Here is a 15,750-nt window from a genome sequence, read left to right as displayed (position 1 = left end):
CAGTTCATTGCACATTTTGTCTCATGACTTTGACTACAAATTCCCACAGTGTAACAGCTTTCTTCCTACTTCCTCCCCATAGTTACCTCTTCCCTGTGTCCTTCCCTCCCAAGCACTCCTGCCCTTCAAGCTGTCTGTCTCCCTGTGTATACACTGCCTTTCTGTTCTTCCATGTTTGAGCTCTTCAAGGAATGTATCTAGCTAATGTAAATGTTCAGCCCATATGCCTGTCTTTTATTTGGCTGGAAGCCATAGAAGTGAGTTCAGTTGCAGACCTGAAAGGCTGCTAGGGCCCATAGTCTGAGGGGTTTCACCAAGCTCTGTCAGGTTTACCCTTTTTAATTTATTTTATTTTTTATGATTTTGAGATTTTTCCTTGTTACTCTCTCACTCTATCTAGTATCTCCTACACAGATCTTCTTCCAAGTGGTTGACAGTGGTAGCTGGGCACCATCTATTTCTTCTAGTCTAATGGGCATATAGGTTGAAGATTGCATAGTCTACTAGTCCCTTGGACTAATTGTTTCCATGCGCCTTTGGTTTTCTCTATACTTCTTTGCTGTGGACGAGGAGAGACGCATCATTGCATCTAGATGGCCACTTGCAAGCTTTTAAGATCCCAGTTGCTACTCACTAAAGTAGGTTGTGGGAGCTCTGGTAGCATAGTGCCTAAGGCACTTGACTGCTAACCAGAAGGCTGGTGGTTCAAACCCACCAGCCACTCCTCGGAAGGTTGGGCCATCCTACTTCCGTAGAGATACTGCCTTGGAAACCCAAGGAGGGGTCGCTATGAGTCGGGGCCGACTCGAGGGCAAATAACAACAACATCAACAACAAAGTAGGTCGTGGAACAGTGTTTTTGTGTGGTATGCTATGCCAATTGAGCTTGATCCCCCCTGCGACCATGGTCCTGAGCACACAAGTCCAATTACGTGCTCCCTCTGGGTAGCTGGCTGTAGCCAAGCAGTCACCACAACCTTGTCCCTTGTCAATTCTACTATTTACCTGGACTTTCTTACAGATAAGTCAGATGGTAGTTTTATGTTCAACTTTTTTCTCTTCTTTTTTTTTTTTTTTTTTTAATTAGGATTTGGGTGAAGATTTACAGAGTAAATTCACTGTTCATACAGCAGTTCACTATGTTCAACTTTTTGAGGAACTGCTAAGTGTTTCCCACATCGGTGGCACCATTTTACATTCCCACCAGCAGTGGATGAGGTTCCAAAAGATTTTCAGTTTTGCTTTTCACTTTTAAGTCTTTAATCTTTGTAGAATTTATTTTTGTGCATGGTGTGAGATGGGGATTTATTTATTTTGCATTTAAGGTAAAATTGCTCATTATAGCTTTAGAGTTTATTGCAGAAAGTACCACTTTTCAAAGTTACTGAAATCAACTAAATATTTACTGTGTTGATACCTCCATGAACAACGCTTGATTTTTTTGTTTAATTAATACACAAGAAATTTAATTGTTGATTTCTTAAAAGGAATGTATTCATAGAGATTAATTTATAGTCTTGTGGCGATTCATCACTTGTCTCTCTTTTGGTTATTTAATGTAGGAAGATAATAGAGCACAGTGGCTTAAGTTTAAATACTGCTTTTGTTTTGTTTTGTTTTGTGCTAACCGTGTGACCTTACAGATTATTTAAATAATCTCTCAAGCCCTCATGTATAAGGTAGAGCTAAGAGTACATCCCATGGTTGCTTGAGTAGTTGGCTTAATAAATGTTCGCTGTACTGCTCTCATTGTATACTTGTGATCTCATCTTATTTGGAATAGTAATCACACTTTGTCTTTCTAAGGGGATAAAGTTGTAAATGGAATTTTTGAATATATTTTATTTCAGAGTGATTTTAAATAATAGTAACATATTGCTGATAAATCATGAAATAATTATTCTTTTTCTTCTTTCTTGTTTTTAAATCATAGAGCCCCTCGATTTAAAGGTTTCCAACAGCAGGACAGTCAGGAGCTTCTTCATTATCTGCTGGATACAGTAAGGATAGAAGAAACAAAGGTCAAGTTTCCTTATGTTTATCGCATACTTTCTTTAATAAGAGGGTACAGAACGATAGGATTAAATTTCTGTTATAACTTCAAAGTATAGTTGGGAAATGGATTTGATTTTTTAAAAACTCTAATTTATTCTTCCTTTTCTAGCATAAGAAAGAATCACCCTTTCATAATTTTATTATCACTTTTCTTTTTTTAATAAGTCAATACCCTTTGGCTACAAATAACAGAAATAAATTCAAACTGTTTTAAGTAAAGGATAAAGGAATCTAAGAATCCAAGTGTAGTGAGGTATAGGTCAGTCTAAGAAAGAGATAGGGAGGTTGTCAGAAATCCATAAAATGTGCCTTTATTTCCTTTGTTTCTCTGGTTCTATAAATTTTCTTTATTCATTTCTCTGCAGACTGAGTAGTTTTTCTGCTTGTCTGTTTGAATGGTACCACATGACCACTGTTGCTCCTTTGGCTGCAAATAACAGAAATCCATTCAAATTGGCTTAAGTTTGCATGCTGCAGTTACTTCTGTACAAAAACTGAACTGACTGACTGTGAATTCCAATTATATGCTCCCAGGAGAGAGAAACTTTATTATCCCATGTTGTATTAGGGTCCAATCAGGGGTCAGGGAACAATTTTCAGAAATAAACATTTGTGAACTGGATACACAAACAACACAACCACTGCTGTGAAGTCAGATCCAATTCATAGCATCCCCTCCTTGGGTTTCCGAGGCAGTATCACTATGGAAGTAGATTGCCCAACCTTCTTTCTGAGGAGTGGCTAGTGGGCTTGAACTGCCAGCCTTCTGGTTAGCAGGCAAATGCCTTAGGCACTACACCACCAGAGCTCCCTGTGGACTGGATAGATTTCCCAAACAGTTTTTTTTTTTTTTTTAAACAGTCTTAGCCCTTAATTGATTGGCTTTTGTTGACTTTCATATTAAATTAAATTAAACTCTTTTGGGAACTCCTGTGCGAATAAGATAAGATTTTCCAGAGAAAATGCAAGATACTAAAGATGTGAAATACACAGTACAAATCCTCCATTTTTTTCCCTTCACACATTGAGTGCCATGTTCATAATAGTCCTGCTGAGTCTGGATTCAGCCTCAGAATCATTCTTAGTGTAGCACTGTATGCAGCCACTGTCAATCATAATTGACATGATAGGTAAAAATCTGTTTTCCATTCAAAGTGTGAATACTCTTCTTAAATTATAAGTTGCTGTTGTTATGTGCCCTGGAGTCGGACTCAACTCATAGCGACCCCTCCTTGGGTTTCCGCGGCAGTATCACTACGGAAGTAGATTGCCCAACCTTCCTTCTGAGGAGTGGCTGGTAGGTTTGAACTGCCAGCCTTCTGGTTAGCAGTCAAGTGCTTTAGGCACTATGCTACCAAGAGCTCATATGCTTGGGGTAGGTGTTAACTAGGTAGGGTGGACGCTCCTCTTTTTATTTTCTTTAATCATATTTGGTTTGAATTGTAAGATTGCATTGTCTCTTTCCTCTTATTAATGGCCAATTTCCAATGAAGGAAGAGTTAGATTTCTGATACTTTCTTAAATTATTTTAAGTTAATCACTCCCTGCTGCTACCAAATAGTGTATATATTTCAGTCTCATTCCTGAACTGGCTATTTATTGACTTTCAAATTAGAGTCAACTTTTAGAGGAGCCACTCCCTTCCTATGACCTCTCTAATTATATATATTTTGATTATTGACCTTACCACATTCTATTTAGATTTTTATTGTTGCCTGTCACTTCTCATAGTCTGTGATCTCCTTGAGGAATGGTTCTGTGTAATATCTCTGTATCCTATGTGCCTTCACATGGTAGGTACTCTGTGAATGGTTAAAAGAGTTGTCTGTGCTTAACCTGTATGAACAACATCTTTTGAAAATTTGAATTGGGAAGAAAGCAATGTATGCAGTCTTTTAAATAAGTTATATGAGCTAGTTTCTCAGGAATTTGCAATTATTTTTAATATATTGTGTTGCTGTTGTTAGTTGCAAGGATTTTATGCTGTGGTTTGAATAAACTGATAGATTAATGGAGTAATACTGCACTATATTTTATCTATATTTTGTTAAATCAGTTAAGAGATTTATAATTAGCTAGATTTTAGAGACATTAGTATAATTCCCCTGAGTTAATATTTGATGACATTTTCTTAGAGAAATAGAAACTGAGAGTGAAGATTCAAATTCAAGTCTTTCTGCTTCTCAAACTAATGGTCTTTCTAACTTTATATACTGCTGATTAAAGTTTAGTTTTAATGCTTGTCAGCAATTACCAGTATAAATGTTACTTTTTTTTTTAACTTGCTACTTAATATTTAACCGTAATTATTCTACTTTTTGTGAAAGTATTAAATCTGATTCAATAACTATGGTATATATAATTTTTATTTTGTTGTTGTTGAGAATATACACAGAAAAACTTACAGCAATTCAACAGCTTATACATATACCATTTGTTGTTGTTGCTATGTGCCCGTCGAGTTGGACCCGAGTCATAGCGATCCCTCCTTGAGTTTCCGAGGCAGTATCACTATGGAAGTAGATTGCCCCATCTTCCTTCCGAGGAGTGGCTGGTGGGTTTGAACCGTCAGCCTTCTGCTTAGCAGTCAAGTGCCTTAGACACTATGCTACCAGAGCTCCTTAGTGACATGGATTACATTCTTTGAGTTGTGCAACCATTCGTACCCTTCTTTTCTGAGTTTTTCCTCCCTTAAATTTATTGCCCTCTAAGTTTAACTATGGTGGTGGTGTTATTGTTATGTGCCGTTGAGGGGGACCCGACTCATAGCGACCCCTCCTTGGGTTTCCGAGGTGGTATCACTACGGAAGTAGATTGTCCAACCTTCCTTCCGAAGAGAGACTGTTGGGTTTGAACCGCCAGCCGTCTGGTTAGCAGTCAGGTGCCTTAGGCACTACACTACAGAGCTCCCTTAACTATGGTATATTCTTATTACAGAGGATGAACACAAGGTGGTGAAATATTGTATTGTCTTTCTGACAATAAATGAATAGTAAATGCAATATGATGCTCTTGCCGACTCGATGGCATATAACAACAACAACAAGGTCTACAGATAGAGTAAGATTTTTTTGGCTATAAGATCTTCCTCGTGATTTGTAGGAATATGTTTACCAAATAGTGGTCAGGTATTATAAACTGAAGTCAAATATTACCTCTATGTATTGTTTTCCTCTGTAGATATAACAAATAAAACAATACAATCTATCCCTATTATTTTTTCCCCCTACTTATCACTTGATGACAATCTTTGTTGCAATTAAATTACTCTTTTTGTCATAACAGTGCATTAAGATGCCGAGTATCTTAAAAACTCAGGCAGTGCAGCAGGAAATGTTGGTTTTGATAGGGCTTATCTTCCTTCCTCCGTTTTGAAGGGCTTTAGATGGTATGACAAAATTAAAATGTCAAATGGATCTATTCAGTGTTGTAAGCAAGGACAGTCATGGCGGTCAGTTGTAGTGAGTGCCCATTGAACTGCATTGTCTGGCCTGGGAACTCCACAGCTGTTAATCGTGCTGTTGTTGTAGCGTGTCACTGCCATGTGTTTTTGACTGAAGAAAGGCCACAGCATAATGTCTGCCACCAGAATCTTTTAGTAATGATTAAAAATTACTGACCTCCTTTTATTTTGTTTTGTTAAAGTCCTTTTCTTATGAATATAAACCTGAGGAATATACTTCTTGCTGAATGCAGTGCCAAAGGGACCATTTGTATAGTAATTGTTAATTTTTTTATGTGCAAAATTTAAGTAAAATTGAATTTATTATAGGAAGTTAATCGTAAGTAATCTTTTCAACCTACTTAAATATGTGCTTCTGTTTTTTTCCTCCTAATTTCTAACAATCTCAATGAAATAATATCACCTTAATATATTTAATATATTACATAATTTTAAAGACAGAGAATCTATGCTAATTTAAACTACACATTATTTGCACTCTTGTTTTTGAAAGATTAATATGAAAAATTGAAATAATTGAACCTTGATGCTGCTTATTGATTAATGAGTGTGTTGTACTTGTTAGCAAGTCCTGACCAATGTCTTACCTTTTTTTTTGTTTTAACCAAAATGGGTTATAGCACAGCTCTTAACAATGAAGGGTTGCATGTGGAACTAAACTCATTTATGTTATTCAACGTGATAAATTATCTATTGATTAACTTTTTTCACAGTTTAGAGCCAAAGAATATAAATTTGTGGCATAGGATACAATAGAACAGCAAAAGTCTAATAGTTTAAAAGTTAATAATTCAAATAATATCATTTTTCACCCCTTTTTAGAGTGTTTTATCAAAACTTACATTCAGAATACAATAACAGGTCATTAAATCATATTGAAAATCATGTTTGAGTAAAAAATTCAAATTGTAGAATAAAATTAAAACCAAAAATAAAAAGCCAAATCCGCTGCCATCAAGTCGATTCCAACTCAACTGTAAATCTTTATGGAAGCTGTAAATCTTTATGGAAGTAGATTACCTCATCTTCCTCCTGTGGAGCAGCTAGTGAGTTTGAACCACCAGCCTCTGGTTATCATCCAAATGCCTTATCCATTACGCCACCAGAGCTCCTAGAATAAAATTAGAGACTTCTATGCTGAATTACAGGAGCTCTGGTAGCATAGTGGCTAAAGCACTTGACTGCTAACCAGAAGGCTGGTGGTTCAAACCCACCAGCCACTCCTCGGAAGGAAGGTTGGGCAATCCTACTTCCGTAGTGATAACTGCCTCGGAAACCCAAGGAGGGGTCGCTATGAGTCGGGGCCGACTCGATGGCACATAACAACAACAACAACATGCTGAATTACAGGAGCTCTGGTGGCATAGTGCCTAAGGCATTTGACTGCTAACCAGAATGGTGGCAGTTCAAACTCACTAGTCACTCCTTGGAAGGAGGATTGGGCAGTCCACTTCCGTAGAGATACCACCTTGGAAACCCAAGGAGGGGTCACTATGAGTTGAATCGACTTGATGACAGTGAGGTTTTTTTTGTTTTTTTTTTTTAATGTTGAGTTACAGGTCTTTTATCTTTAGTTGCGAGAGAGACCATTTACACTTACATTAAATATTTACAGGTGAACATTTGATAATTGTTGACATTTTCCTTTTAAGTCTATTATATATTTTTCCTATATGGAATTTACACCATTCTAATGTGCTCCTTTTAGTTCAGTCAATTATTTTTTTCCAAAGTATGAAAGTAAACTTTAATTTAGGACATGTCTAAATTACAACATTTCAAATTTATTGAATCTGAATGGGAAATTATTTCAGTATTTAATAGTTTCTGGGAATCATTTTATTGTTTTGAGTTCCTTCACTTATATTTAAGGACAGTTTGGTATGGTATGAATTGTTTTATGTTTATTCTTAAACCCTACTTTGTAAATAAGTAAGTGTTTTGAATCTTGCATTCTCAAAATAACACTTGAACAGTATAGTGAGCAGTTCTAGGAAATATAATGTGCTGGTCATAGGCCAGTTAATAAATGAAACTTGGTTTCACAATTATTGAAGGAGTTAATAACTTATTATCTAACTTAAATACATACAGAAGAATGTATACAAATATACATACAGCTTGAAATATGATGAAAAGAAAAGTCATTTACCATTAACAGTCTTCCCATTTTTAGGTTAACAAATCATATGTTATTAGTACCTGAGAAGCTACCTGTTTCCCCTCTAAACATTTCTTCCTCTTCCTTTATCACTGGTAACCACTATTTTGATTTTTACAGAAATAATTCTATTTTTTAAAAATAGTTTTGAGAGCCATCTATGGATGCTTAAGCCATACATTGTTCAATTTTGCAGAACTGGGTAGCAAACATAGACCTACAGCCATTATTGGATGGATGAACGCTCTCAAAAAAAGATAAGCTAAGATGGTCTTTGGAACGTAGTCTGGCTTTGGCTTACCATGAGTTTACAATTTGGGAAGGCCCCTGGGCAAGATAACCAATGTGCTTTGGGCCAGGCTTGTTAAAGTCAGTGCAGCTGGCAGAGCTGTAAGGGAAACCAGGTACTAGGGGCTAAATTAGAAGTAGTGTGCTTTTTAAAATTTTTCCTTATTTAGATCTTACACATTTCTTAAGTTTATTCCTCGATATTTTAGTTGATATTATAAATGTATTTTCTTTCATTATACTTTCTAACTGATCTTTCTTTGTGTATGTGAAGGTTAGTGACTTCATTATTTGAATATACCCCAGTAATGAATTCTCTTAGTATTTGTAGTAGTTTTCATATTTCAGTTGGTTCCTTTAACTTTTCCAGGTAAACAGTCATATCATCTGCCAGTAATTTTACCTCCTTTATAATTTTGTTTTTACCTCCAATATTTATTTTTTTTTGTCAAAATACTGGAGTTGTAATACAATGGTAAATAATAATAGTGACCTAATAGGTAGTATTAGTAGATCAGATCTTGTAATTTTGTTTCTTTTTAGAACTATTGATATGATGGTTTATATTAATAGATTTCCTAAGCAGTGAAACAAACAAACAAAAAATATTGCACCATTTCTTCATTCTTGGAATAAAAGCCATGATATATTATTCTTTTAACATGTTGCTGTATTCTGTTTGCTCATATTTTATTTAGAATTTTTTCATAAGTGATATTAGTATATGATGTTGCACTTTTTGCCAACTTTGGGTTCCAATATTATGCTTCAGGAAAGTAATTTGAAAATTTCCTTTTTTCTATGCCCTGGAATACAGACTTGGTAGCATTTTTCTAGTAGGGCTTGGAGGTTTTTTTTTTTTTTAACTTTTCATTGTGATTTGGGTGAAAGTTTACAGAGCAAATTGGTTTTTCATTCAACAGTTCATACACATTTTGTTTTGTGACATTGATTGCAATCCCCATGATGTAACAGCACTCTTTCCCACTTCCTCCATTTGCTGCTTCTATTTGATCTCATGTGAGTGATTGTTGTTAAGGAATATGTTTACTGCTCACCTTACAGGTCTGTCTGTTGTTTGGCTGAATGTTGAGCCCTGGGGATGAGTTCAGTCTCTGGGGCTCCCCCAGTCTCTCTAAGGCCTGTAAAAGCCTTGTCTTTTTATTATTATTTTGAGTTTTGTTCTCATTTTTTCCTCACTCTATCCAGGACCTCCTATTATGAATACTTTCAGAGTGGTCAGCGGTGGTGTCTGGGTACCATCTAGTTCTGGTCTCAGGATTGTAGAGGCTGGGGTTCTCGTGGACTCTTAGTCCTTTGCACTGATTGTTTCCTTGCATCCTTGATTTTCTTCACTCTTCTTTGCTCCAGATGGGGAGGGACCAATAGTTGTACCTTAAGGGCTTGGAGCTTTTTTTTTGAGGAGTGATATTTAACTTGGAGCTCTGGTGGCGTAGTGCCTGAGGCATATGACTGCTAACCAGAAGGCTGGCGGTTCAAACCCACCAGCCACTCCTTGAAAGGAAGGTTGGGCAATCTACTTCTGTAGCGATACCATCTGGAAACCCAAGGAGAGGTTGCTAGGAGTCAGATCCGGATCCGACTCAACGGCAGCGAGTTTGGTTTGGTTTGATTTTTTTTTTTTCCCCATAAAAGTTGGCAGGTTTTATATCTCTTCTAGGGTTAGTTTTGAGAATGATATTTTCATAGAAAATGAGCTATTTTTTCAAAGTTTTCAAATTTAATTACATAATTGTTGAGCAAAGTGGTCATTCATGATGATTTAAAATTTCTCTAATTTTGTGGGTCGTTTTTCTTATCTCACAGGTGGATGTTACGCTTTCCTTCTGTATCTTGATTAATGTTAGTTAGTGGATTTATTTACTTGTTTCCCCTGAGAAATTCCATTATACCTGCTTTTGTGTGTGTGTGTGTGTGTGATTTATTTCCTTTAATTCTCAGAAAAAACTTATTCCCATTTCACAAATGGGAAAACTGCAATTTGAGAATGGAATTTATTAACACCCTGTTAGATGAATCTTCAGAATTGCTGTTAAGTCCATTTCCTTTTAAGTTGATTGTAACTCATGGCAACCCGATGTGTATCAGAGTAGAACAGTGCTCCATTGGGTTTATATCTGCTTTCATCTTCATTAATTTTTTTCCTTATTTTGTCTTCAGTTTTGATGTTCTTTTTCCAAATTTTTGAGTTGACATTTTAATCCCTTTTTTTATTCTTTTCAATTGATTTAAATATTTAAGGCTGTGAATTCTCTTCTGAACACTGGAAAATATCTCAGATTGTGATATATAGTGCTTTCATTATCCTCTGAAATGTGTGCAGTTTGGATTAAGAGTTTCTTTTTTTACCTTATAATTTTTTAACACGGAATTATGTTTCATTTTCACATAAGGAAGTCTAGTTCAGAAAGTGGTTTCATGAATTTCAAACCTGTGATTAAGACTTTGCTGAAAATTCTTTCTTTTGAAGGATAATTAACTCTGAATCTCACTGTTACAATGTGAATTAGAAAAGAGTAAATTCATTCAGGGGCCCAATTTGTATAAAAGATGATTATCTTAGATAAATCTTTATTCTTAGAATATATAGTTCTGTTTCAGTGTGAAAGTTTTATGTAAGGAAATGACTTTTTAAAAAATTTTTAATTCAGTCATTTTATTTTAAGACTAGGAACTGAGATCCACATTGTACTTTGCTATGTAAAAGTTTTCTTTTTTTAATTATAAACATGAAATATAAGTTAACAGACTGTTGTTACACCAAATTCTAGCCACATGAACACAGAGTGTTGCAGTGAGGAATACCTTCTAGTATAGAGTATTTTATGAAATTCTTATTAACTGTTTTACAGAGAATACAAGCCAGCATTCTAAAAGCATTTAACAATCCAACTACTAAAACTGCTGATGATGAAACGAGAAAAAAAGTCAAAGGTATGTTAGCTCACTGTTGAAGAAAATATTAAAAGTTCTTTGTTGAGAGAAAAGAAAACTGAGCATTATGAGATCTGATTCTCTAAATTAGTAGCCTTGAAAGGAGGATATACTTAACTCCAGTATCTGCAAGGTACTCTAGTGGGACATAGAAAATATTAGGATGAAACCATATGAATTCTTATTAATAAAACTAATATCAGATACACAAAACAACACTGATACCCTTAAGCAAAACCTCCTAAGGGAGACTTGAAAGGTCCAGAGCCCAAAGAGATTGAAAGTAGCAGCCTCGCTTGGGAATTCACTTTCATCATACTGTGTCATTTTGGGGTTAACATGTGCTTGGTTAAGTGGATTTATGGATATTATCTAGCTTTAACTAGATAAAATACTTACATGCTTCATAGATTCTTGCAAAGAAATTATTTATTGAAGAAAACACTAAGAAGTCAAATATGTGTACAGTTGGCTTACTCTTAGTGTTAGCTCTTCAGCCAAATTATGAGATGAAAACTATTATCTCATCAAAGCTGATTATTTATAGTTATCAAGATTGAAATGTGACTTTATATCCCGTGTGATTTACTAATGATATACTATGCCCTAAGCATATATTCTGCCTTGAGATACGAACTATTAATAGTTGTATGAAGTAATTTTTTTCAGACAGTTTAAAATATTTATTATTGTCTTTTTCGTATTTTTTTTGTAGTTTTGTAGTGTATCTACAGCCTGTGTATAATTTATAAACAAATATACTTGTGATTGTGCATTCCAAAACTTTATTACAGTTAAAAGAGTTGAAGATATTTAAAAACATAAATGTGCGAATAAACTCTTGGGTCTTTTGTGTTGAGAGAGTGCCATCTAGTGTATGTTTAGAACAACAGTCCAGTTCTTCTTTCCTCTCTTTGCAAGTTTATAATCTTTCCGCTTGAAAGCCCTTGCACGGTTTTTCTTAATGAAGCATCTTAATTTACCATACTTTCCAAATAAATATTATATTAATAACTGAATTATTAATTGCCATTTTAATTCCTTAATCCCCCCCTAAAAAAAAAGAAAAAGAAAGAAACTCACTGCCATCGAGTCAGAGCGTACTTATAGTGACACCCCTCCTTGGGTTTCTGAGGCAGTATCACTATGGAAATAGAGTGCCAACCTTCCTTCTGAGGAGTGGCTAGTGGGTTTGAACCACCACCCTTTTGGTTAGCAGTCAAATGCCTTAAGCACTGTGCCACCAGAGCTCCTTACACTGCTGTATTTCCTGGTCTTTTGCTACTGTTGTTTCCATAGCCATGATCTTGCATATGTGGCTCTAAAAGCTTAATCTCCTTTCCCGTTCCTCCATCTCCTCTATGTATGATTCAGAGGCTTAAAAGTTTAATGGGAGCAGTTGAAATTTGGTATGAATAATGGTTATTGCTCTACTTATTTTACCTCTTAATTATAAGAACAGTTTATTATTTCTTGATGCCTACTGTAGTTGATAAGGAGCTCTGGTGGTGCCGTGCTTAAGGTATTTGACTGTTAACCAATAGGTTGGTGGTTCAAACCCACCAGCCACTCCATGGAAGGAATACTGGACAACCTACTTCCATAAAGATTACCGTCTCAGAAACCCAGTGCGGGTTGCTATGAGTCAGAATCAACTTGATGGCAGTGGGTTTGGTTTACTGTAGTTGATAGTCATATTTTCTTTACAAAAGTTGAGAGGAAAAAGAAACATTATATAATAAGATATATTATTAAATGTGATATGAGACATCTATCTTATACATGATACTTTTGAAGAAACAGACAATAACATGTTGTATTGTTAGATTGATGTGATGGCTGGCATGTTTTTTGTATTGAAAAGTATTATTTTTACAGCATATGGAAAAGAAGGTGTGAAAATGAACTTCGTAGATCGGATATTTATTGGTGAATTAACTAGCACAGTCATGTGTGAAGAATGTGCAAATGTAGGTACTATGAAATTCACTTCAACATGGAATAGATTACACACATTGGATTCATTGTTTTCTTTCACATACACTCATCAGTCATTTTTTTTTTTTATTTGTGATAGGTGACTACATGATAGTTTTTGAGAGTCTTTTTAAAATAGACCTTTCAGTCATAGAAAATAAATATGATTTATAATTTTGTTTTTTCAGTAGATGTATTTATATATGTTACTTTACTTTTACTCTCTATAAACTTGAGAGGTGTATTTATCTTAATGTGCTCAAATGTATTAGCTACACATTTGGGTAAAACTGATAGATAAACTTCTATGAAGAGAGGAACTATGTTACATTGCAGTACCTTATGATGTCATTCCAATAGAAATAAATATTAACTTAACTTTGGGTGATTCTATCTCATTTGATTTAAAGTTTACATAAGGCATTTGACTGCTAACCAGAAGGCTGGAGGTTCAAACCCACTGGCCACTCCTTGGAAGGAAGATTGGGCACTCTACTTCCATAGTGATACTGCCTCAGAAACCCAAGGAGGGGTCGCTATGAGTCAGATCCAAATCACGGGCAGTGAGTTTGGTTTTTTGGTATGACTTGTTGAAGTTTTTTGTTGCTGTTGACTTATTTTTGAATTTAGTTTTTATTCTGAATGCCATTTGTGCTTTAACAACAGCGTAAAGCACATTTAAATTTTTACAGGTATCAGTTTCCTTGATATAGAAAGTGTTGCATTTCTGAAAGTATATGGCTTACAATGTGATAGATTTAACTTTTACCAGATCTTGATAAAAGAAAATCTTTATGTTCATTACTCTGTCCCAGATCAAGGAGTACTTTTCTATTTTTGCTAGTTTATAAAAGCAGGATTATGACTGTCTTCTGCTAGCCTGTCCCATTGAAGCACAAAGTGTATCAACATAACATTATTTACATTTGTACAGTATTTTAGATAGAAGTTAATTTCTCCCCCATGAGCTGGAGAGTATCTTTTAAAATGGAATTATTATAAGGAATCTACAAAACAGTCACGCTGTCTGCTTTTTCTCATAGCTTTTTCTTAACATTTCATATTTATGTTACTATACTAATTTTACTAAAAATATGCTTAGTATCTTTAGTCAGTTAGTTTAACTAAATGTAGTTTATTTTGAAGTTAATTCCAATATTACAGATGAAGCATACTGATGACATTGTAAAATTAAACTGGGTTGCATTCATTAAAGTTTGGAAATATCTTGTTTTTATTAACTATTTTTTGCTTTGCTCAAATAAATTATTATTTCAGGAGCATTTTTTAAACTTAAAATTATAAGTTGCCTGGGGAGTTTGATTTCTTTAAGAATTTAGAAAACTATATTGTGTATAGTAGGATTCTAACTGTCATGCTCAATCTACTTTCTTTTAAGATCTCCATGGTGAAAGATCCTTTCATTGATATTTCACTTCCTATTATAGAAGAACGGGTAAGGAGAAAAAAGCTAATAATGAGGCTTTTTGTAAAGAGCATTCATACATTTATTTGTATAGACATTTGTTGAGTATTACCAGATATCTGAGGCTTATTATTATTTTATATATAATAATTAAATTTGTGTGTTTAATAATTGGGGTTTGTCTGTGTATGTGTAAAGTAAAACATATTTCTTATTCTCAAGAAAATTACATCCTACATTTTATATTTTGAGAGTTAATGCTAAGGAAATTAACTTTTTAAAAATTTTAAGTGAATTAGAAACTTTTAAAAGTAGATGATATCCAGAATATATTTGCTAAAGAAGTTTTTGTGTTATGTATGTGACATCTATATAGGTTTCAAAGCCTGTACTCTTGGGAAGAATGAATAAATGCAGAAGCTCACAGGAGATAGATCGTGGTCAGTACAGTGGCACTGTTACTGTAGAAAATACTCATCAATCCAAAACCACCAAGAAGCATTCTTCATCTAAAGATAAAGTAAGATTATGTGCATATGTTACACATCTTTTTTAAAATAACTTTTTTGTTAAGGAAAATTTAAAACATACACAAAAGTAGAGAAAATTGTATATAAACTCTTCAGTACCATTACTTAGCTTTGTAATTACCAATTTATTGCTGTCTATATTCCACACTCCCCCACCCCCCATCCTAGATTATTTTGAAACAAATCCCAAAATATACTTTAATGTGTATCTTTAAAAGACAAATACTCTTAAAAATATATAACCATGGCACCATTATCACACCTAAAAACATTAATAACTTCTTAATAGCACCAAACATCAAATCATTATTTAAATATCTGCAGTTGTCAAAAAACTAAGAAGTTTTTTGGTCTTTGTTTTTGAAGTTTGAATTTAGGATCTAAAAATGATCCATAGATTGCAATCAATTACAGTGTTTTCTTAGTCTTTTTTAATCTACAGATTCCCCATATTCCCACATTCAGTAGTAATTCACATTGTTACTGCATTCCCATAGTGTTGTTAGGTTTCTCTCTAAGGCAGTTAGGGCTAAAGGCCTAATTAGATTCAGGTTTAATTAATTAATAAGTGGTGCTGTATGCTTCTATGAAGGAAGTAATGTTTGATATCTCTCTTTTCTTGATGTTACTAGTTATTGATGATCATTGTCTAGATATGTTATATTTCACTAGGGACATACTTTGCTGTTGAATTATCCCACATAAATCTAAATAAATCCCAGTAAATTTATACTTCATTAAAAAATATGTTTCCATGTTGTTGTTGTTGTGTGCCGTCGAGTCATACCTGACTCATAGCGACCGACCCCTCCTTGGGTTTCCGAGGCAGTATCACTACAGAAGTAGATTGCCCCATCTTCCTTCTGAGGAGTGGCTGGTGGGTTTGAACCGCCAG

At 34.6% G+C, this 15,750-nt stretch overlaps 1 protein-coding gene across 1 annotated transcript in view; it reads left to right on the top strand.

The window, feature by feature from the left end:
- The window catches only part of USP45 (ubiquitin specific peptidase 45), a 111,319-nt gene that overhangs the window by 60,978 nt on the left and 34,591 nt on the right, over nt 1-15,750 (top strand). Inside the window, exons 9-13 of the mRNA XM_042781139.1 lie at nt 1,934-2,021; nt 10,841-10,922; nt 12,801-12,892; nt 14,299-14,355; nt 14,702-14,845. Of these exons, the coding sequence (XP_042637073.1) occupies nt 1,934-2,021; nt 10,841-10,922; nt 12,801-12,892; nt 14,299-14,355; nt 14,702-14,845 (463 nt within the window). The remainder of the gene's footprint in view (nt 1-1,933; nt 2,022-10,840; nt 10,923-12,800; nt 12,893-14,298; nt 14,356-14,701; nt 14,846-15,750) is intronic.

This window comes from Orycteropus afer, unplaced genomic scaffold (genome assembly GCF_000298275.1).
Source record: "Orycteropus afer afer isolate SDZICR_OR568_19922 unplaced genomic scaffold, OryAfe1.0 scaffold00087, whole genome shotgun sequence".
Classification (NCBI taxonomy): domain Eukaryota; kingdom Metazoa; phylum Chordata; class Mammalia; order Tubulidentata; family Orycteropodidae; genus Orycteropus; species Orycteropus afer.
Note: the sequence above shows the minus strand (reverse complement) of the source record. Positions and strands in the feature narration are given on the sequence as shown.